General features: G+C 45.9%; 1 protein-coding gene across 1 annotated transcript in view; it reads left to right on the top strand.

Moving 5' to 3' along the window:
• The first annotated feature begins 6,243 nt into the window (after window positions 1-6,243).
• Window positions 6,244-21,998, top strand: part of SLC25A20 (solute carrier family 25 member 20) — a 29,325-nt gene continuing 13,570 nt past the window's right edge. Inside the window, exons 1-4 of the mRNA XM_027098564.1 lie at window positions 6,244-6,438; window positions 12,930-13,022; window positions 16,941-17,068; window positions 20,430-20,520. Of these exons, the coding sequence (XP_026954365.1) occupies window positions 6,334-6,438; window positions 12,930-13,022; window positions 16,941-17,068; window positions 20,430-20,520 (417 nt within the window). The 5' untranslated portion in view covers window positions 6,244-6,333. The remainder of the gene's footprint in view (window positions 6,439-12,929; window positions 13,023-16,940; window positions 17,069-20,429; window positions 20,521-21,998) is intronic.

The raw sequence follows: 21,998 nt of genomic DNA, 5'->3' as shown, positions 1-21,998 counted from the left end.
TGGGTCATTTGTAGAGACGTGGATGGATCTAGAGACTGTCATACAGAGTGAAGTAAGTCAGAAAGAGAAAAACAAATATCGTATATTAACGCATGTATGTGGAACCTAGAAAAATGGTACAGATGAACTGGTTTGCAGGGCAGAAATAGAGACACAGATGTAGAGAACAAACATATGGACACCAAGGGGGGAAAGTGGCGGGGGTGGTGGTGGTGGTGGTGTGATGAATTGGGAGATTGGGATTGACATGTATACACTAATATGTATAAAATGGGTAACTAATAAGAACCTGCTGTATAAAAAAATAAATAAAATTCAAAAATTCGAAAAAAAAAAGAAATTGCTAATAATAATAAATAAATAAATATGTCCTGCCACTCCCTTCTGGCTTGCACAGTTTCTGCTGAAAGATCAGCTGTTAACCTTATGGGGATTCCCTTGTTTGTTATTTTTCCCTTGCTGCTTTTAATTTTTTTTCTTTGTATTTAATTTTTGATAGTTTGATTAATATGTGTCTTGGCGTTTTTCTCCTTGGATTTATCCTGTATGGGACTCTTCCTGGACTTGTGCTTCCTGGACTTGATTGACTATTTCCTTTCCCATATTAGGGAAGTTTTCAACTATAATCTCTTCAAATATTTTCTCAATCCCTTTCTTTTTCTCTTCTTCTTCTGGGACCCCTATAATTTGAATATTGGTGGGCTTAATGTTGTCCCAGAGGTCTCTGAGACTGTTCTCAATTATTTTCATTCTTTTTTCTTTAATTTGCTCTGCAGTTGTTATTTCCACTATTTTATCTTCCAGGTCACTTACCCGTTTTTCTGCCTCAGTTATTCTGCTATTGATTCCTTCTAGAGAATTTTTAATTTCATTTATTGTGTTGTTCATCGTTGTTTGTTTCCTCTTTAGTTCTTCTAGGTCTTTGTTAAACATTTTTTGTATTTTCTCCATTCTATTTCCAAGATTTTGGATCATCTTTACTATGATTACTCTGAATTCTTTTTCAGGTAGACTGCCTATTTCCTCTTCATTTGTTAGGTCTGGTGGGTTTTTACCTTGCTCCTTCATCTGCTGCGTAACTTACGGTGTTTGGGGTCTCCTTTTCACAGGCTGCTGGTTCGTAGTTCCCATTGTTTTTGGTATCTGCCACCAGTGGGTCAGTTTGGTTCAGTGGCTTGTGTAGGCTTCTTGTTGGAGCAGAGTGGTGCCTATGTTCTGGTGGATGAGGCTGGATCTTGTCTTTCTGGTGGCCAAGATTGAGTGTGGTGGTGAGTTTTGGGGTGTCTGTAAGCTTATTATGATTTTAGGCGCCTCTCTGCTAATGGGTGGGGCTGTGTTCCTGTCTTGCTAGTTATTTGGCATGGGGTGTCCAGCACTGGAACTTGCTGGTCGTTGAGTGAAGCTGGGTCTTAGCATTGAGATGGAGATCTCTGGGAGAGTTCTCGCCAGTTGATTTTACGTGGGGCCTGGAGGTGCCTGGTGGTCAGGTGTCCTGAGCTCAGCTCTCTCACCTCCGAGGCTCAGGCCTGACACCCGGCTGGAGCACCAAGACCCTGCCAGCTACACGGCTCTAACATTATATCTAGTGGTAATGCAGACTAGAAGAGCTCTTCTGGAAACATTTGGCAGTTAAACATACACCTATCACATCTGGTTCCTAGGTACTTACTCAGGCTTAATTGTGAGAGGAGAGTGACTACCTCCTGCGCAGTAAGAAGGAATTTGGCAGGAGTTTGGGGATTGTTATATATCCTGTTTGTGTGGAGCTTACAAGAATCTGTGCATGTGTGGGAAATTCCCTGACAGTCCAATGGTTAGGACTCCGCACTTTCACTGTTGAGGGCCCAGGTTTGATCCCTGGTTGGGGAACTCTGGAGAATCCAGCCTGGATGGGAATGGCCAGGCACCAGGGGCCACACACAACTGGCTCTTCCTGGCAGAGGGCTCCAAAGGATAAGCGATGCTCATTGCAGCCCTCAGTGGATTGCAAAGGAGGACGGGGTTCAACTGGGAAAGCAGCGTTGTCACTCCTGGAGAAGACAACGGAGCACCCTCAGGAGTTTTCTCTTCAATTCTCTGCTGTAGGCAGCCGAGCAGACTACTTCAAATCTTAAGTTTACAGTTTTATGTTCTTTTGCTTTTGGTTTTATTTTGTTTTTGGTAAGGAATGATGTTGAATACTACTGTTGCAGGTTGGATTTTCTGGAAGCAAATATTGAGATGGAGTTTGGGGAGCAAGATATTTATTAGGGACCAACATAAGTAAAGCGAAGCAGATTTATATATTTATTTTGTTTATTTATTTTTTGGCTGTGTTGGATCTTCGCTGCTGAGTGCGGGCTTTCTTTAGTTGTGATGAGTGGGGGCTACTCTTTGTTGCGGTGCACGGGCTTCTCATTGCGGTGGCTTCTCTTGTTGCGGAGCACAGGATCTAGGCGCACGGGCTTCAGTAGTTGTGGCACAGGGCTTCAGTAGTTGTAGCTCATAGGCTCTAGAGTGCAGGCTCAGTAGTTGTGGCACACGGGCTTAGTTGCTCTGCAGCGTGTGGGATCTTCCCAGACCAGGGCTTGAACCCGTGTCCCCTGCACTGGCAGTCGGATTCTTAACCACCGTGCCACCAGGGAAGCCCAAGCAGGCGGATTCTTAACCACTGCACCACCAGGGAAGCCCGGTAAGCAGAATTAGGCAAAGGCAGAAGTTAAACTGTGTTGCAGCCCAATGAAGCTGCCACCAACCTAGCAGAGAACACTGGAGTGAATATTGCCTGTCAGAGTGTCTGATACCAGACCAGACTGGTCAGGCATTAAACCCCTACCTTGCTCAGTCACTGGGTGTGGGCTGTCTTGGGAAGGGTGTGACCTAAGGGGAGGCCCCTCTCATTCATGTTTGATTCCCAGGGTCTAGGAACAAGGCTTCTCATATGAGGTCCAAGGATAGCTTCAGCTTCTCATGAAATTTATAGCAAACCTGGAGGTGCATATGCATGTGTGTGTTTTTCTGGGGAGAGGGTGCCAGGAATTCTCCACCCCCCAAATTGCTAAGAACCACAGGTTGGACAATGTCTAGCATATGGGCAACTTGGTATCCATCTCCTGCATCAGTGTGTTATGGAGTGGGGAGAGGAAGGATACTCTGTGCTGAAGGAGACAGGATATGTAAAAGCCTGGCTGTCGGCGGTGGAAGGTGAGTTAAGTAACAGGTCTGTGTGGTAAACCAGTAGAAGCTCAGTTTGCTCAGAGAGGAAGATACAGTCTAGGGAAAAATAAGGTTGAAGAAGTAAGGTAGCATGAAATTGTGAAAAACCTTGACTGCCCCTGAGCCACTTATATTCTATTCTGATGCAATGAGGAGCTGAAGAGGTTTTTTGGCCAGGGAATGACACATTCAGATTAAATTTTTTCTTTTCTTTTCTTTTTGCGGTACACGGGCCTCTCACTGTTATGGCCTCTCCCATTGCAGAGCACAGGCTCACGGGCCCAGCCGCACCGCGGCATGTAGGGATCTTCCCGGACTGGGGCACGAACCCACGTCCCCTGTATCGGTAGGTGGACTCTCAACCACTACGCCACCAGGGAATCCCATTCAGTTGAGTTTTATAGCTGTGTGTAAGGCTTATCAGATGAAGAAGCAGGAAGACCATTTGTTTAGTGGATTATCAGTTACCCTACGAGGATTTAATAGAAGCTGGTGAGCTTCAGTGGAGTCCACCTTCAGGTGTGTCGAGGTTTACCAGGAGGATTTACCAGGTTTACCAGGAGGGTTTATCAGGAGGGCGGTTCTATAACAAACACCATCTCTTCCTGAAGCTGCAGATTGACTCTAAATTAGATCCTCTTCTTCAGCCGGAGTGCTACAAGTCACAAGTGAAGTAAACATGGTCCCATTACCATCGCCAATCCAGCGATGAGCACCAGGCTCAGTTAATGCCTTTACTGCCTCTCGTTGCACCACTGTAATTTTCCCTTAACTGGTCTCCCTGCTTCCATTCTCTCCCAAGACAAATTCATCCATCCAAAATAGATTTTTTAAAACAAACCTGATCATGTCAACACTGTGCTTAAAATTCTTCCATGGTTCCCCATCCCCATCTAGAAAAAGCCTGTAACACAGAGTAAACAGGCTTTTGGGCCTTGCCCCAGCCTCCTTGCCTTCCACTCCCCTTCCACTCCCCTGGTGCCTTCTGCACCAGTCAGGCCCACTCACTTCCTGATCCCACTCCCAATCCTGTCACTAATCTATCCACCCCTAGCATACATGGTCCATTCTCCTTATTCTAGGCTTCCTGCTAGCCTGGGAGTGCCTACAGAGGAGGACTGTTGTTAGGTTAGCTTGGCAGTGAGGTTCCTGCTGTAGATAGGGGTATGTTTATTGTTCACAGCTTTTTAAAAAATAAATTTATTTATTTATTTACTTTTGGCTGTTTTGGGTCTTCGTTGCTAGCCTCGGGCTTTCTCTAGTTGCAGTGAGTGGAGGCTACTCCTCATTGTAGTGTGCGGGCTTCTCATTGCGGTGGCTTCTCTTGTTGGGGAGCATGGGCTCTAGGCGCGCAGGCTTCAGCAGTTGTGGCACGTGGGCTCAGTAGTTGTGGCTCGCGGGCTTTAGAGCTCAGGCTCAGTAGTTGCTGTGCACAGGTTTAGTTGCTCCACGGTATGTGGGATCTTCCTGGACCAGGGCTCAAACCCGTGTCCCCTGCATTGGCAGGCAGATTCCCAACCACTGCACCACCAGGGAAGCCCTGTTCACAGCTTTTTAATTTGATAAATTACAAACATACAGAAATGATGAAAGAGTAATATAGTGAATACCTTAATACTGTCCACCTAGAGTCAATAAGTCAAAAACATTAGCATCATCCTTAACTCCTCCTGAATACCGTCCACCTAGATTCAATAAGTCAAAAACATTAGCATCATCCTTAACTCCTCTCTTATGTACCTTATATTCTGTTCATTAACAATTCCTCGGCTTCCCTGGTGACGCAGTGGTTAAGAATCTGCCTGCCAATGCAGGAGACATGGGTTCGAGCCCTGGTTCAGGAAGATTCCATATGCTGCAGAGCAACTAAGCCCATGCGCCACATCTACTGAGCCTGTGCTCTACAGCCCGTGAGCCACAACTACTGAAGCCCGCGCACCTAGAGCCCATGCTCCACAACAAGAGAAGCCACCACTATGAGAAGCCCATGCACCACAACGAAGACCCAACACATCCAAAAATAAATAAGTAAAAGTAAATTTTAAAAAAACACAAAAAACAATCCCTTTAACTTTTTCCTTCAGAATATATCCAGAATCCAAACACATCTCACCATCTGCTGTGCTGTGCTCTGATGGAGTCCAGCATCTCTGACCATGACCTTTAGCCTCCTCAAGGCTCCCTGCTTCGTAGTCTATTCTCAACCCGCAGAAAGAGGGATTCTATTAACTCATAAGTCAGACTATGTCAATCCCCTGCTCAGAACCCCAGAATAGCTCCCATCTACTTCAGAGGAGAGACTGATGTCCTTACAGTGGCACACAAAGTCCCGCTTGATATGCCAACGTTACCTCCATACCTTCCTAACTCTGCTCTAGCCACAAAGGCCTCCAGGTGGTTCCTCAAACAGGCCAGGCACAGGCCATCTCATGGCTTTTGCATTCTTTTCTTTTGCCTGGAAGATCTTTCCCCCTCCCCCCATATCTATGGATATATCACTTCCTCCACTTCTCAGTTCTTGAATCCAGTCACCTTCTCAGTGAAACTGTCCTTTACTCACCTAATGAAAATTGCAAATTCCTTGCCCCCCAATACTCTCTAATCCTTTTTCCAGATTTATTTTTCTTCATAGCAGTTATCACAACTTGATACACTATGCATTTTTCACTTATTTATCTTTGTTTTGTCCTGTAAGCTCCACAAGAACAGGGACCTATGTGCTGTGCTAACAGCTGTGCCTCCAGCACCTGGAAGGGCGCCTGTCACATAGCAGAGCCCAATCGACTTCTGCGGAGTGAGTGGAGGAACAGGAGCTTCAGGGGGGAAACACTCAAGTCCGGGAAGACTTCTGGAGGAGTAAGTCCACCACCCGTCGCCACTCCCAAACACCGCCCACGAGGCGTCCGGGCCCGCCCCGCTCCCTTAAGCCACGCCCACGGAGGCGGGCTGCGGCCGGAAGCACCTCCCCTCGGCGGAAGCCGGGCCTGGCAGGCGGTCTAGGCCCTCCTCCCGACCTGCCCCGGGCTCATGCCCGTCCCACCCGAAAGTGGGTGAAAGGTCGGCGGCGGTGCCGCCGTGGCTGGGGCAGTGGAGCGGAGCCCCTGGGAACCGACAGGCACGGCGACTGACGGACGTACCATGGCAGACCAGGCGAAGCCCATTAGCCCGCTCAAGAACCTGCTGGCCGGCGGCTTTGGAGGCATGTGCCTGGTGTTCGTGGGGCACCCACTGGACACGGTCAAGGTGCGAGGATGCTGGGGCGCGGGCTGGAGGGAGGAGGCCCGGGCAGGGCTTGGAATGTAGGGTCTCCCGCGAGGCTCGGTCTGGGATAGAAGCGGGGTCCGTGGGAGCTTCCGTGAGAAGTCTAGGGAATCTCCCTTTCGGGGGTCGGGGAAACTGTTCCTGCACCCCAGAGAGCTGGACGTTGCAGAGTGAGCAGCCTCTAACCGCCCACCAAGGGCTCTTGATTTAAAAAAAAAGTTCTCTGTTCGGAAGCCTCTTCTGATCTGGCGCCACTTCTTTGAGGATGTTAAAGAAAGAGCACCGCCCCGAAGCTCTGACTTCTGAAAACCCTAACATTATCAGCAAGGTTGAAAAAGGCATCTGTAAATCCCGCTTCAGGAAGAGAGCTAAAGACTGAGGCAAGGTTATTCCAGACATGTCTTTTGACACATTCCTCTGGGCCCAGAGTGCTCCATCACTATCTCCTTTGAACCTTTCTTGACCATCTTCAGCCTGTCACCCCATGTTAGCCTGAGTGGCCTCCTGTGGGAAGCGATGATGTCCTCACTGACTGAGCTCCTTCCAGGGAAAGCAAGTGATCAGCTTTCCCAGGGCAAGGCTGATCCCCACAACAACCTGGTGAGGAAGCCGTGGTCAGATTGAGGCTCCAGGAAGGGGGAAACTCATCAGAGCTTGTTCCCTGCTTATCCTCACATTATGCATCAACTCTTTCCCCTGCAACACTTTCAGCAAGGCCTTGCTGGAGACCAGAGTCCATACCCTGTGACTTAGCATTCAAAGCTTCATCCTAGTTTTCTAACGTTATTTCTGCACACACTTGGAGGAAATTGACAGATCATGGCCAGGGTGAGCCTGTAGGGAGCAGGCATGAAGCCTGTGTAGGAGACTTATTGGAATGTTGGATTGGGTTTCCTCCACAGGGAAATTGCTTTGGGGACATTCTCCAGGCAAGTTTGGGCAGGAAGCTCTTTGCTGCCTTTCATCTAGGAGAGGATCTGGGGTCATTCTATCACAGGACCAGAATTAAGCAACTGGGCTGGTTTGGGCACTGTGAAACACAAAATCAGATGTTTATTCAGTAATTGGTAAATGCCATGTGTGTTAGGGCTTCCCAGACAGTGGTCGTTCTAAGCAGCACTGATGTAAGGGAGAAGAATTGTCTGGCCTCTCTACTCTTGATCTTGTTAGTTCTAGGCAGCTGGGGCCTCTCTTTAAAGAAAAACGAAACCCTGTTGCTCCCTAATACAAATGTTGCTCCTACCTCCATATCCTCTTGTCCTTCCTCCCCAATCAGATGTCATTCCCAGGAAGGGCCCAAGGACATCTATACTGAAATGGAAATGACTGAAAATGCTCACTGCATTTTTTTTTTTTTTTTTACGTTACGCGGGCCTCTCACTGTTGTGGCCTCTCCTGTTGCGGAGCACAGGCTCCAGACGCGCAGGCCCAGTGGCCATGGCTCACAGGCCCAGCCGCTCCGAGGCATATGTGATCTTCCCAGACCGGGGCATAAACCCGCGTCCCCTGCATCGGCAGGCGGACTCTCAAGCCACTGCATTTTTAATAGCCAGGAAGTCCCCTTTTAGCTTAAGCCAAAACCACAAATTGCCCACTACTGTCCTTTTGACCTCTAAGAGCCAGGTGGCCTCCAATCAAAGCTTGGCCTAGAGGCATTTTCAGAGGTCCGAGGCGACTAACTGTGGTCTGGGAAGGCAAGAGGTGCAGCACTTCAGTTTGGAAAGGCTTTATGGCACGTGATGAAGGGCTGGCTGAGTTCTGACTGGAGAAGTAGGGAGATCCAGACATTCTGGGTAGGGGGAAGGCAGGAGTGAAGGTGGATATAGGCTTGATAGTGGGAGCAGGCTGTAAAATAAGACCAGCCGTGGAGGACTTTAATGTTCTTGCTGGGCCTGGGTGGCAGATGTCATGATGAGACGTGTGAGATTTATACAAAATCACAAAAAGGTATCAGGCAGAAGTTTTGGTCTATTTCTCTCTCTCTACTAACTTGGACAGGTTGTGCCTGACCATGGAGGATCTGAAGACCAAATAAGGGATTTTGGATGCAAAGCAGCGGGAGCCTCTAGACATTTCTACTGTTGTGTCCCATAAACTCCTCAGATATGCATGTCACCTCCATTGCCTAGAGAGTGAGTTCCTTAGTTTGGGACATAAGGCCTTAACAAAATCAAGAATGAGAAATTTAAAGTAATAGAGGAACAGCATGATGAAATGGTGTTCTTGGAAAAGTTAGTATGATAGCAACCTGAGAAGAATTAGGAAGCAGAACTCAGAGCAGGAAAAATAGCAAGGAAAAAGACTGCAGAAGTATATAACTGGGTGTATCAGTTGTCTCTGGCGGTGTAACAACTTATCCCAAAACTTAGTGGCTTAAAACAACAACAATAGGGACTTCCCTGGTGGTCCAGCGGTTGGGACTCTGTACTTCCACTGCGGGGGCCACGGTTCCATCCCTCGTCAGGGAGCTAGGATCCTGCATGCCGCACAGCATGGCCAAAAAATAATAATAATAAGTGTTATTATTAGGCGAGGATGTGGAGACCTCAGAACTCTTGTGCACTGTTGTTGGGAATGTAAAATTGTATAGTGACTGTGGAAAACAGTATGCCAGTTCCTCAAAAAATTAAAAATAGGATTACTATATGATCCAGCAATTCCATTTCTGGATATATACCAAAAAGAATTGAAAGCAGGGTCTTGAAGAGATATTTGTTCATAGCAGCATTATTCACAATAGCTGAAACATGGGAGCAACCCAAGTGTCCACAAATGGAAGAATGAATAAGGAAAATGTGGCATATACATACCATGGGGTGTTATTCAGCCTTAAAAAGAAGGAAATTCTGAGGCTTCCCTGGTGGCACAGTGGTTGAGAGTCCGCCTGCCGATGCAGGGGACACGGGTTCGAGCCCTGGTCCGGGAAGATCCCACATGCTGTGGAGCGGCTGGGCCCGTGAGCCATGGCCGCTGAGCCTGCGCTCCGCAATGGGAGAGGCCACAACAGTGAGAGGCCCGTGTAAAGCAAAAAAAAAAAAAAAAAAGAAGGAAATTCTGACCTTGCAACCACATGGATGAATACTGTAAACATTAGGCTAAGTGAACTAATTTACTAATTAATAAACTAATTCAGTTTTATAAGGCAGAAAGAATTCTGGGGTGATGGTTGCACAACGTTATGAATGTATTTAATATCACTGAACTGTACACTTAAAAATGGTTGAGATGGTAAATTTTATGTGTATTTTATGACAGTAAAAAAAAAAAACAACCCAAACTGGGGGGATTTCCCTGGTGATCCAGTGGTTAAGACTCTGTGCCTCCACTGCAGGGGGCGCGGGTTCGATCCCTGGTCAGGGAACTTCCGCATGCCATGCAGTGTGGCCAAAAAAATAAAGAAATAAAAAATAAAATAAAATAGTTAAGGAAAAAAATGGGCAAAGGATCTGAATAGACATTTCTCCAAAGAAGATATACAAATGGCAATAAACACATGAAAAATATTCCACATCATTATCCATCATGAAAATGTAAATAAAAATCACAGTGAGATACCACCTAACACCCACTATGATGGCTATAATTGAAAATAAATAAATAACAGGTGATGGGATGTGGAGAAACTGGAACATTCATACAATGCTCTTTGGAAAACAGTCTGGCAGTTCCTGAAAAGGTTAAACATAGAGTTAGCATATGACCCAGCAATTCTCCTGTGATGGTTAATTTTATGTGTCAACTGGGCTGTGGGGTGTTCAGATATTGGTCAAACATTGTTCTGGGTGTATCTGTGAGGGTGTTTTTGGATGAGATTAGCATTTAAGGTAGACTAAAGTAGATTGCCCTCCCTAATGTGGGTGGCCCTATTCCAGTCAGTTGAAGGCCTCAATAGAACAAAAAGCTGAAACTCCTCCCTCCTGACTGATTGAGCTGGGACATTGGTCTTTTCCTGCCTTTGGACTCAAACTGAAGCATTGGCTCTTCTTAGGTCTTGAGGCTACCAGCTTTTTTTTTTTTTTAACACCTGTATTGGAGTATAATTGCTTTACAGTGTTGTGTTAGTTTCTCTGCCAGCTTTTGAACTGGGATTTGAACCATCAGCTCTCCTGGTTCTCAGGTCTTCAGACTTGAACTATCCTATTGACTTTCTTGGGTCTCCAGCTCACTGATTGCAGATCTTAGGATTTGTCTGCCTCCATAATTGTGTGAGCCAATTCCTTATAACAAACAAATAACTAAATCTACATGTCCTATTGGTTCTATTTCTCTGGAGAAACTTGACCAATACAATTATGCTTGGGTAATATAATATCCAAGAGAATTGAAAACATAATATCCACACAAAAACCTGCACACAAAAGTTTATAGCACCATGATTCATAATAATAAAAGTGGAAAAAATGTAATTTGTCATTATCTGATGAGCAGATAAACAAAACATGGTATATTTGTACAGTGGAATACTATTTACACATAAAAAGGAATGAAGGACTGATATATTCTACAACATAGATGAACTTTGAACACATTATGCTAAGTAAAAGAAGCCAAGTGTGAAAGACCACATATTGTATGATTTATTTATATGAAATATACAGAATAGGCAAATCCATAGAGATGGAAGCTATATTAGTAATTGCCAGGGGCTGAGAGAAGAGGGGAATGGGGAGTGACTACTAACGGGTGTGGTGTTTCTTTTTGGGGTGATGAAAATATTCTAAAACTGATTATAATGAAGGTTGCACAACTCTGCAAATACACTAAGAAGCACTTAACTGTATACTTTAAATGGGTGAATTTTATGGTATACGAATTATATCTTAATAAAGCTGTTTAAAAAAACCCAATACTGAACCAAAGACCCTCTCCTTCAACCAAAAGCAACAAAAAGATGCTGGCCAGGACTGTACTAATCTGAAGGATTGGCTTCTGTGTGGTTCATTCACCGGCTGGCAGTTAGTGCTGGCTGTTGTCAGGGGGCCTTCTTTCCTCCACACATGACCTCTTCAGACTGCTTGAGTATCCTCATAACATGGTGGCTGACTTTCCCCAAAGCAAATAACCTAAGATGAAGACAGGCAGAAGCTGACCTTTCTGTCACCTAGCCTTGGAGAAGTCACATAGCATCAAAACCACTACATTCTGTTCGATAGAAGTGAATCACTGAGTCTGGCCCACATCCAAGGGGAGGGGAATTAGGATTAACCTTTTTTTTTTTTTTTTTTCCTGTACTCGGGCCTCTCACTGTTGTGGCCTCTCCCGTTGCGGTGCACAGGCTCCAGACGCGCAGGCTCAGCGGCCATGGCTGACAGGCCTAGCCGCTCCGCGGCATGTGGGATCTTCCCAGACCGGGGCACGAACCCGTGTTCCCTGCATCGGCAGGTGGACTCTGAACCCCTGTGCCACCAGGGAAGCCCAGGATTAACTGAAGGGGAAGAGTATCAAAGAGTTAGTGGGCATATTTGAAAACCATCACACTGGGTAAGAATAGGTGAGGACTTGGCCTAGGAGAAGACTTCAGATGGAGAGAGGAAGAAATTAGGATTCTGGAAGACTCTTGAAGGAACTCTCCAAAAGCCTTGGTGCCTATGTGAATAAGAGGAGGAGAAGTAACAGGAAGTGGTCGGATGCTAGAGTTTCAAATCCTGAGAAAGAGGGTAGCCTGGTGGCTCTGGCACAAATGGGTGATTCATCAAAAGGATGAGATTCCGGAGGTGATATGAGTAGGGACAGCTTCTCCAGGCAGTTTGAAATGTAGCCCAAAAGGTAGGGAGAGAAGGTCTGAAGATGGCTGAGTAAAAGTCATCACTGAGCAGAAGCTGAAGCCCTGGAATCTGAGTTTTCTAAAAGGGATAGTGGAACAGATGAGTAGGGTACTTAGCCTTGGAGGACGCCTGGAGTAGAAAAGGAGACGAAGGAGTACCAAGAAGGGAGGTTTAAAGAGAGACAGTTTGAAGCATTGGATACACCAAAAGGTGGAGAAGGATGAGGACCAAGAAAAGTAGGATCAAATCCACCTCACTCCAAAATACCTTTGTTGAGCACCTTACCTAACCACCGACAAGGCACTTCAAATGGGTGTGGAGAGTGCCTAGAGCTGAACTGAGCTTTGCATTCACTGGCACATGATTTGAACTCACTAAACCCAGCCTCCTCATTTGTAAACTGGTAGTACCTATTCCACTGGATCATTGTGGGATCCATTAGATAAGAAATAAATAGCAAAAGTAAGTGGCTGAGGAAATCAGAGGAACTGTGACTCTCTCCAAAAGCATGCTACTAATGACTTGTGAGTACAGGGTTTGAATAAACTGGAGGAAAGAGAAGTCTGAATCCAGCAGATAAAGTGAATGCTGAAGACATGCACAGAGGTGCAGCTTTCTCTGTTAAGAGTTTAGCAGACAGTTGGGCCATTGCTACCGACAGGCAGTTCTGATTCTGGGAAATGACTGTATTTTAACTTCTGGTTTCAGGTCCGACTGCAGACGCAGCCCCCAAATTTGCCTGGACAGCCTCCCATGTATTCTGGGACCTTTGACTGTTTCCGGAAGACTCTTATGAGAGAGGTACGGAATCTTGGTGCTGGGCATTTCTCTTATTCAGAGGAACAGTTTCACAGGGTTGATTTATTACTTCTCTGGGGGATAGGGTGACTTTGCGTAGTTCTGTTGGAGGTCTAGCCCACAGCTGTGGCGCTCTCACCGTGCCCTCCTATGCCCTCCTATTGTCATCGCTCTGGAGTCTTTAATAGTTCCAGCTACTGTTTTATGTGAATGACTGAAGCTAATAAAATGGTTCTAAAATGGTTCTCTCTTTTGGAAGGCATAATTTAGACCACAGGGAATTCATGAGGAATAGTTGGAGACGTGAAATAGAAGAAAATGCAAATCTGGATCAGTCAGTTTGACAGGGATCAGTGTCAGAAGTTCACATAAAATCTGGAGGAAGAGTCAGCCAGTCTGAGGAACAGTGAAAGAAGCTAGCAGAGTCTTCAAACCCCTAGACTAAACTAACTAAAGGAAACTAAATTGGTTTGAGGTTATTGAATTACATAGTAATTTTTCAGATATTTCTTAAAGTGAAAACATGGGATTTTAAAAAAGGTTTAATTACTAGTGATGTTTATTTCTGACTTCATTAGCACACATGTGACAAGACCTTGTTGAGAACTTTTCCTTTGTTTCCCAAAATATAACTCTAATATGAATAAATATATATGTAGTGTTTATTAAATATACAGAAACTGAGAAGCGGGTGTCACCCAGATAAAGAGGGGATGCTGGTGATTGATGGACTCGGTCTGGGAGGAAAAGTTGTTCCCAGGGTTCATGCAGGACCCAGGCATGGGAGGAAGATTTTGAGGTGGAGTCTACCCAACCACCCATGCATGAGACGGTGCTGCCTTTTCTTCTGTAAGGCTCTCTTCCTTTCATCAGCCCAGCATGGAGTCTGATCGGTGTCCAGTGGAGTCTTTGGGCTTCAAGTCAGCTAAGAGTTCTCTGCCTTTACAGAGAGGCAGGATTACATGCCTCTTGGTCAGCAAATGTTATTGAGGACCTATTCAGCGCCTGGGCAGTGTGCTGGGTGCTGGAGGCCTGGTGAGAATGGCTCATATAAACCCAACTCTCTGCAGAGTTGAATAGGCTTCCTTAGTTTATGTTTGTGCTTGTCTCTGGGTTTTGCTGTGCCAGATTGAGCTCTCTGCTTTCTGGTGCTGCCAGACGGGTCTTGGTTGTGCTGCATGGAACTGGGTAGGCCAGACAGTGGAAGGAAGGCTAGAGGAGTTGTTGGGAGGCGTGGGTTTGGCCCTCAGGCCTTGGGCATCCTCTCAGCCCAGGTGGGAAGCTGTGGGAGGGGCTTTTGGAGGGCTTTGTCACCTGCTGCTTTTGCAGATCCTTCTCAGAACTTTCTCTTCCTATTCACCTTTCCTATTTACCTCCTCTGCACTTTGTCCTTGGTGAGTCTGCTTACAGCCTATAGTAGTGCTAGACCTTTGCAGGATCTGGGAGGAGTACTGACGGGTACAGTTGTGCCCCTTGAGTTCTGGAAAGAAGATGGGTTGTGAATGGCCAGGGTCTGTAGCAAGGCAGGTTCTCCAGCCTAGGTCTGTGGACCCTCTCAGTGTGCAACTCCACCCTATTTCTCCTGCTACTTTCTGTAGGGAGCAACTTTAACATTTTTTTGTGTTTTGTTTTAAAAATTGTCCCTTATTTGTATTAAAATGATGCAAGCACTTAGTTTGCTACTGAAGGACTTGTAACAAAGTAGCCCTCCCACCCCAATTCTCTAGAGGTTACTTTCAGCTCTCTCAGTTATTAATGCTGTTTTCTACCGAGATGCATACGTGTATTTTATACATTTAAAAATGTGTTTTAAAACTAACACAGGGACTTCCCTGGTGGTGCAGTGGTTAAGAATCCACCTGCCAATGCAGGGGACATGGGTTCGAGCCCTGGTCCGGGAAGATCCCACATGCCGTGGAGCAACTAAGCCCATGTGCCACAACTACTGAGCCTGCGCTCTAGAGCCTATGAGCCACAACTACTGAACTGAAGCCCGTGCACCTAGAGCCCACGCTTCACAACAAGAGAAGCCACCGCAATGAGGAGCCCGCACATGGCAACAAAGAGTAGCGCCTGCTCGCCACAGCTAGAGAAATCCCAGGAGCAGCAACGAAGACCCAATGCAGCCAAAAATAAATAAATAAATAAATAAATTTATTTTTTAAAAAATATAACTAACACAACATTGTAAAGCAATTATACTCCAATTAAAAAAAAGAGAGAGAAAAATGTGTTTTCGCTACCTATTTGTGGTAGATGATTTTAACTCTTGCATTCCTTATCACCTTTCTGCCCTGCCCATATAATTTTATCATACTTTGTGGTTTAGTACAATTCGGTGTTTTCATGATTACAACTTTATATGTGTTTTTCTCTGTTAACTAAGTAATGTTCTATGATGTGCGTTTCATTTCTTGTACAACTTTTTGTTTTTCTTGAGGTTGGGTTAAAAATTGCATCAGTTTCGTTTGCTTGTGTTTCTTTGAATCTCTGCCTCTGTCATCCTGTACCCTAAATGCCCTGTAGAATACCTTTTTGTTTGGTTTTACACACTGCCTAAATAGTTATAATCTGTTGTTCCAATGTTTATTGTTTTGCTTTGTTCTTCTTGGAAAAAACAAACTCTTCCTGGAGTCCTCTATCCTCATACTCCCACGTAGACTAGTTTCTTCCCAGGCCCACTGTACCAGACACCATCCTGGAAATCCCCTTCATCTCTCTTGGGCCAAACTCGTGGTCTCCTGGGTCCCATATCTTCCTCTTCCTTGATTTACTAACTTGTTTGGTTGGGATATCTATTTGTCTATTTATTGGCTACTACATAGTTGCTTTCATTATCAAACTGTACTAGTGAAAATTGATGTGCAGTCTTACTATTGTCTTTAACAATACAAACCCCATGTCTTTTTTTTGGGGGGGGGCACACTGGGCGGCTTGAGTGATCTGTTTCCCGACCAGGGATTGAACCTGGGCCACAGCAGTGAAAGCCTGGAATCCTAACCCCTAGGCCACCAGGGAACTCCCCTCATGTCTTAATACTTGGGAAATACAAAAATTTCGTACACCTCTAATGTCACCCCAAAGAAGTCACATTGTACATTCTGTTTTGTAGCCTGCTTTTTATTTATTTATTTATTTATGGCTGCATTGGGTCTTCATTGCTGCATGTGGGCTTTCTCTGGTTGTAGCGAGTGGGGGTTACTCTTCATTGTGGTGTGTGGGCTTCTTATTGTGGTGGCTTCCCTTGTTGCGGAGCATGGGCTCTAGGCACGCAGGCTCAGTAGTTGTGGCTCGTGGGCTCTAGAGCGCAGGCTCAGTAGTTGTGGCGCACGGGCTTAGTTGCTCCACAGCATGTGGGATCTTCCTGGACCAGGGATCGAACCAGGGCTCGAACTTGTGTCCCCTGCATTGTTAGGCAGATTCTTAACCACTGCACCACCAGGGAAGTCCCTGTAGCCTGCTTTTTTTTCACTTAGTAGTCTCTTCTCATGTTACAATGTGATTTTATGGCTATGTGATAGTCAATTTATGGAATTCCCATAATGTGTCTCAATCTCCTATTTGAGAATTTTTAGGTTCATTCCAGAATTTTGCTACTTAATAAATTCCTGATGTCATTCTTTTCTATATCTGAGTATTTCCTTAGAATACATTTCTAGACAGAGAATTTTCTGATGAAAGTGTAAGCTACATATTTCCAGATTGCCTTCTAGAATAGGAGCTGTTTTCAGTTTCTCCAGCAGTGTATAAGAAGACAACTATTTCTGATAAATGTGGGAGTATTCTTCCTTTTAAAAGCTCTCCTTGCTTGGAGGGGAGGTGAGGGAAGGAGGCCACAGGTCAGAGGACACACTGCTTCCCTGTTTCAGTGATGTAAAAGCTGTGTCTGTAAACAGCTTCCACTTCTGTGATTCCTTGCAGGGCATCATGGGTCTGTATCGGGGCATGGCCGCCCCCATCATTGGGGTCACCCCCATGTTTGCCGTGTGCTTCTTTGGGTTTGGTTTGGGGAAGAAACTGCAACAAAAACACCCAGAGGATGTGCTCAGGTGAGTACTTACAAGCCTGGAGGACTCAATGCTGTTCTGCCTGGTGGTGTGATACAGGTTAAGGGAAAGAACCTTGGCTGACAGGCAGTGACTGTCCTCCTGGGTCCCTAGGGCTAGCTCCTGGTTGCTCCACGTGAGGGAGGTACTTGAGTTTTCCTTTGCCCCATGAACCAAAAGGGAAAAAGAAAAACTCAGATCCCTCCCCCACCCCCTTATTAGGTTGTCATAATTTCTTCTGTGAGGTAGTATCGCTTAACTCCACAGCATTGGGAGGTCTGAATGCTAAAATGTGTGTAAAATGCCATGAAGGTACCTGGTGCTGCGGTAATGACAGCAGCAGCCTTGTTTCCCATCACCTGGTTGGGAGAAGGGAAGGTTCCAACTTTTGTTTTACTTCTTTTTTTTTTTTTAAATTATTTACTTACTTATTTTTGGCTACATTGGGTCTTCGCTGCTTCACGCAGGCTTTCTCTAGTTGCGGTGAGAGGGGGCCACTCTTCATTGTGGTGTGTGGGCTTCTCATTGCAGTGGCTTCTATTTTTGCGGAGCACGGGCTCTAGGCATGCAGGCTTCAGTAGTTGTGGCACACGGGCTCAGTGGTTGTGGCTCTTGGGCTCTAGAGTGCAGGCTCAGTAGTTGTGGCACACGGGCCTAGCCGCTCCGTGGCATGTGGGATCCTCCCGGCCCAGGGCTCGAACCTGTGTTTCCTGCATTGTCAGGCGGATTCCTAACCACTGCACCACCAGGGAAGCCCTTCATTTTAATAACATAATTATTTCAGATATTGGTTACTCTGGGTTTTTTAAAAATTTAATTAATTAATTAATTAATTTGGCTGCATTGGGTCTTTGTTGCTGTGCACGGGCTTTCTCTAGTTGTGGCAAGCGGGGGCTACTCTTCTTTGCAGTGCACGGGCTTCTCATTGCGGGGGCTTCTCTTGTTGTGGAGCACGGGCTCTAGGTGCGTGGGCTCAGTAGTTGTGGTGTGCTTCAGTAGTTGTGGCATGCAGGTTCAGTAGTTGTGGCTTACGGGCTCTAAAGTGCAGGCTCAGTAGTTGTGGCACACGGGCTTAGTTGTTCCGCAGCATGTGGGATCTTCCCGGACCAGGGCTTGAACCCGTGCCCCCTGCATTGGCAGGCGGATTCTTAACCACTGCGGCACCAGGGAAGTCCCTGGTTTCTCTGTTAAAGTGAAATAAATTAGTATATTTCCTTTCAGTAAACTTTAAGTTAGATTTGGGTGTGAAGAGGCAGATGAGGCAGAATTATAGTTCAGAATTTACAAAGTAGTTAATGAAAACAGGCTTCTTGGGATGCAGGGGAATTCTGAGTTGAAACATGGGATGACAAGGCACACTCAGTCTGAGCCGTGCAGGCTGACAACTCCTGGGAGGGGCTGCAGGCAGCACAGGACCCTGGCTAGACTTGGGATTGGGAGCTCAAGGGAGGCAGCCCAGGGTGCCATGTGGTTGTTTTCTGTCACTACTTCAGGCCACAGCAGGCTGAGTAAGGGTCTGGACATAGATAGAAATGCTCATAATGTGAAACTCTTATTTTTGGAGTCCTTGTGACCCTCTGAATGTGACCAGCTTCTATAAAAAGCCACAGGTGGCCCCAAATGTGGGTGTGTGGGGCTTCCTTTTGAAACTGTGTTTGACTGTTGGTAGTCCAGATGTCCTATGGACACATGTCCTCTTTGAGCACCTGGTCTTTTAGCTCATGTGTCAGCTCACAAGGGCCATGCACAAGAACCCCCGTGGGATCACTGCTAGTACTTCAGCCTGTAGGTTGTATTGCCTATATTATGGTGTCAGTCCTCAGAGAAGCACCCTTCCTGCTTAAGCAAAGGTTGAGACACTCAGGTTCCTGCCCCCATAATCCTGCCGTGCTCTGAATCCTGAATGTCAACCCTGCCACCTTCCCCTCCCTGCAGTAGTGTTTGGGGACAGTATGGAAAGGAACATTACCAGGACCTTGGGTCCAGCACTCACAGATGCTTCCCTCATGTGGGGGTGAAGGGTGGCAGAATGGGCCACCCATATAGGGTGTCTGCATGGTACCCTGTGCACACATAGACCCTGTTCAGAGGAAAGTCCTCAGTCCCGGGAGATGGAGGTATGTCCAGCCTAAGGTCTGGGCATACATGGAAGAACAGATGTTGGTCTCATGAGGGGAGGTTTTGTTGCTGAGAGGACTCCTCTTGGGGACAGCAGTGTGAACTGAGACTGTAAAGGAGGCCATGAATGAAAGCAAGTCTCCTGACTGTTGAACAGTCAGCTTGTGTGCTGGGCTTGCATGCCTGAGGTAGTTGTGTGAGTGCCTGGAAAAAACAGGACCATTGAGACTGGTGCCCTGGAAGGAAGGACCCGAAGTGGATGTCTCCCTTTCCCCATCTGACATCTGTTCTCTGGGTTTTGGGCTCCTTGTAGTGTGGGACAGGCCTGAAGCCTCAGCTATCAGAGGCTTGGGGTTAGGAGGGGCCTGCGGCCCAGGCAAGAAAGTGAAGTTTTTCAACAACATTTGCTAAATTGTGGGGACACTATTGAAATGCTAATTGTAGCTCTGTACTCCACTGCCTCCAGACCAGTCTGGTATAGCTAATCTTAGAAAGAAAAGGAGATGCCAGAGGTGGGACAGGCCGTGACACCAGGAGCCTCCAATTCCACCAAATATTCAATGTGGTTCATTCTGTGAGGGCCATGGTGAGGATCCATATCTCTGGCCACTGGGGGACTATTCCGTGCATGGAAGGCCACAGGACCCATCATGTCTGTGGGTACCATCCCTGACTGGGCCCTTCCCAGCATCTTACAGCACATTCCTCACAACTGGCCTGGCTGGCCCCCTTAGCCTGTGCAAGCAGCCACAGCCATTCCTCCGGCCTTGACACCGTCCTTTGTGAATCTTGGCTTAAAATGTTCTCAGGCCCTTGGTGATCCAGAGGAGGCGAGATTGGAGGGGAACTGGGGTTGATTGAGGTCTGCATTCTGGGTTAGAGGCTTTTTTCCACAACAACCCTGAACTTTACAGATCAAGGCTCAGAGAGGCCAGGAAACTCGTCCATAGTCACTGTGCATGGCAGGCCGGGGAGGAAACTTCTCCCATGGGTGAGGCCATCTGAGTGTGCATGTGGGCCTCGTGACCAAGCTCATATTGCTCTTGGCACTGAGACCCCTGCCTTGGGAAATTTGATGTCAGAATATACCTAGACCTTGGGTTTTGTGTGAAATATGCTTTATTTGTTCTGGACTTCTGCCCAGTCCAAGTACTTATTTTTTCTTTCAAAGTCCTCTTTGCTGGGATTGCCTCTGTTCTGGGTGGTTAGTCACAGGTTCTTGCCTCTTGTTTTTTTTTCAATATAGCTACCCCCAACTATTTGCAGCTGGGATGTTATCTGGTGTATTCACCACGGGAATTATGACTCCTGGAGAACGGATCAAGTGCTTGTTACAGGTGAGGGTGTGATCTGGGGTGGGGGGGATATGATTTGCGGGGAGGTGGGAGGTGGCTAGCTTTTTCCATTGGGTATACAATTTTGTGTGGATGTTTATGTCCTTTCACCCTTTATAAAGACTTCAGGTCAGGTGTGCAAAACAGTTTCAAGGTTTTCAGGAACATGGAAGGAATCGTAGTAGAATCAAGAACCAGAACAGTGCAACAAATCAAATGTCACACCTGTGACGGGTGAGCTCAGACTTATCCACCCTAATTAGCAGCTACTTCAGGAACTCTGAAAGGTGAGTCATGTCTCATCAGAGGTGGAAGGGAGGCTGCTCCTGCCTAACATGTTAGGTCTCTGCCATTTGCCCAAAGGCTCAGTGCCCTTAAAGTGTCTGGCTTGTTCCCAGGCCAAGGGTGTGAACTGACTGCCTGCCTTACCACACAGGGCTCCTTTTTAAAAAACTGTTACTGCTTTTTTCTTCTAATGGCTGAAGCAATTTAACACACAGTCTTTACTAGAAAAATTTTGGTAATGCAGAGAAGCACACAGAAAACAATGTATTTATCACCCATGATACCACCCCACTGTTATGCTTTCTGTGTGAATTCTTCTAGTCTTTTTGGTAAACTTGTATTAAAAAAAGTTATCTTTTGAAATAAAATTGGGGTCACATATTGCAATAGTTTTGTAACCAGTTTTTTTCATTTGATATGTCGCAATATTTTTGTGATTTTTTTTCTCAAGCGTCATTTTCTGTATTTTATTTCAATACATGGCTGTCATTTACCCAATAATACCTTATCTGGGGACATGACAAATTATATGCCATAGTGAAGATCTCTGTAAATAGGTCTCTGCATGTGTTCCTGATTATTTTCTTAGGATAAATGTCTAGACTTGAAATTAGTATGATTAAAGGTAGGTACTTTTTTTTTTAAGGTTAAAAAGGTTTTTAATGCATTTTACTAAATGGCCTTCCTATAAGTCTGTCATTTTCTATTCCTGTCAAAAGTATAAGAGCTCTTACTTCCCAGCAGATTCTGTGGCATCTAATTTACAATCTCTGCTAGTCTGATGGGTGAAAAATTTGCATTGTTTTAATTTTTCTTGCTTTTAATTGTCGGTGGGGTTAATTTTTTTGATGCATATTAGCTGTTTGTATTTTTCCTCTGTGAAATGCCTATTTGTGTTCTTTGCTCATTTGTTTGTTTTTCTATTGACTTATAAAAGCTTTGGACATGTTTGAATTTATTATTTTGTTTTATTTATTTATTTTTGGCTGTGTTGGGTCTTCATTGCAGTGCAGGCTCTCTCTAGTTGCCACGAGCAGGGGCTACTCTGTTGCGGTGCACGGGCTTCTCATTGTGGTGGCTTCTCTTGTTGCAGGGCACGGGCTCTAGGCGCGTGGGCTTCAGTAGTTGCAGCACATGGGCTCAGTAGTTGTGGCACGCGAGCTCTAGAGCGCAGGCTCAGTAATTGTGGCGCATGG

The sequence above is a fragment of the Aethalodelphis obliquidens genome, unplaced genomic scaffold (genome assembly GCF_003676395.1).
Source record: "Aethalodelphis obliquidens isolate GAN/ISIS:26980383/991018 unplaced genomic scaffold, ASM367639v1 scaffold125, whole genome shotgun sequence".
Lineage (NCBI taxonomy): Eukaryota > Metazoa > Chordata > Mammalia > Artiodactyla > Delphinidae > Aethalodelphis > Aethalodelphis obliquidens.
The sequence above is the reverse complement of the archived record's forward strand: the minus strand, read 5'-3'. Positions and strand labels throughout refer to the sequence as shown.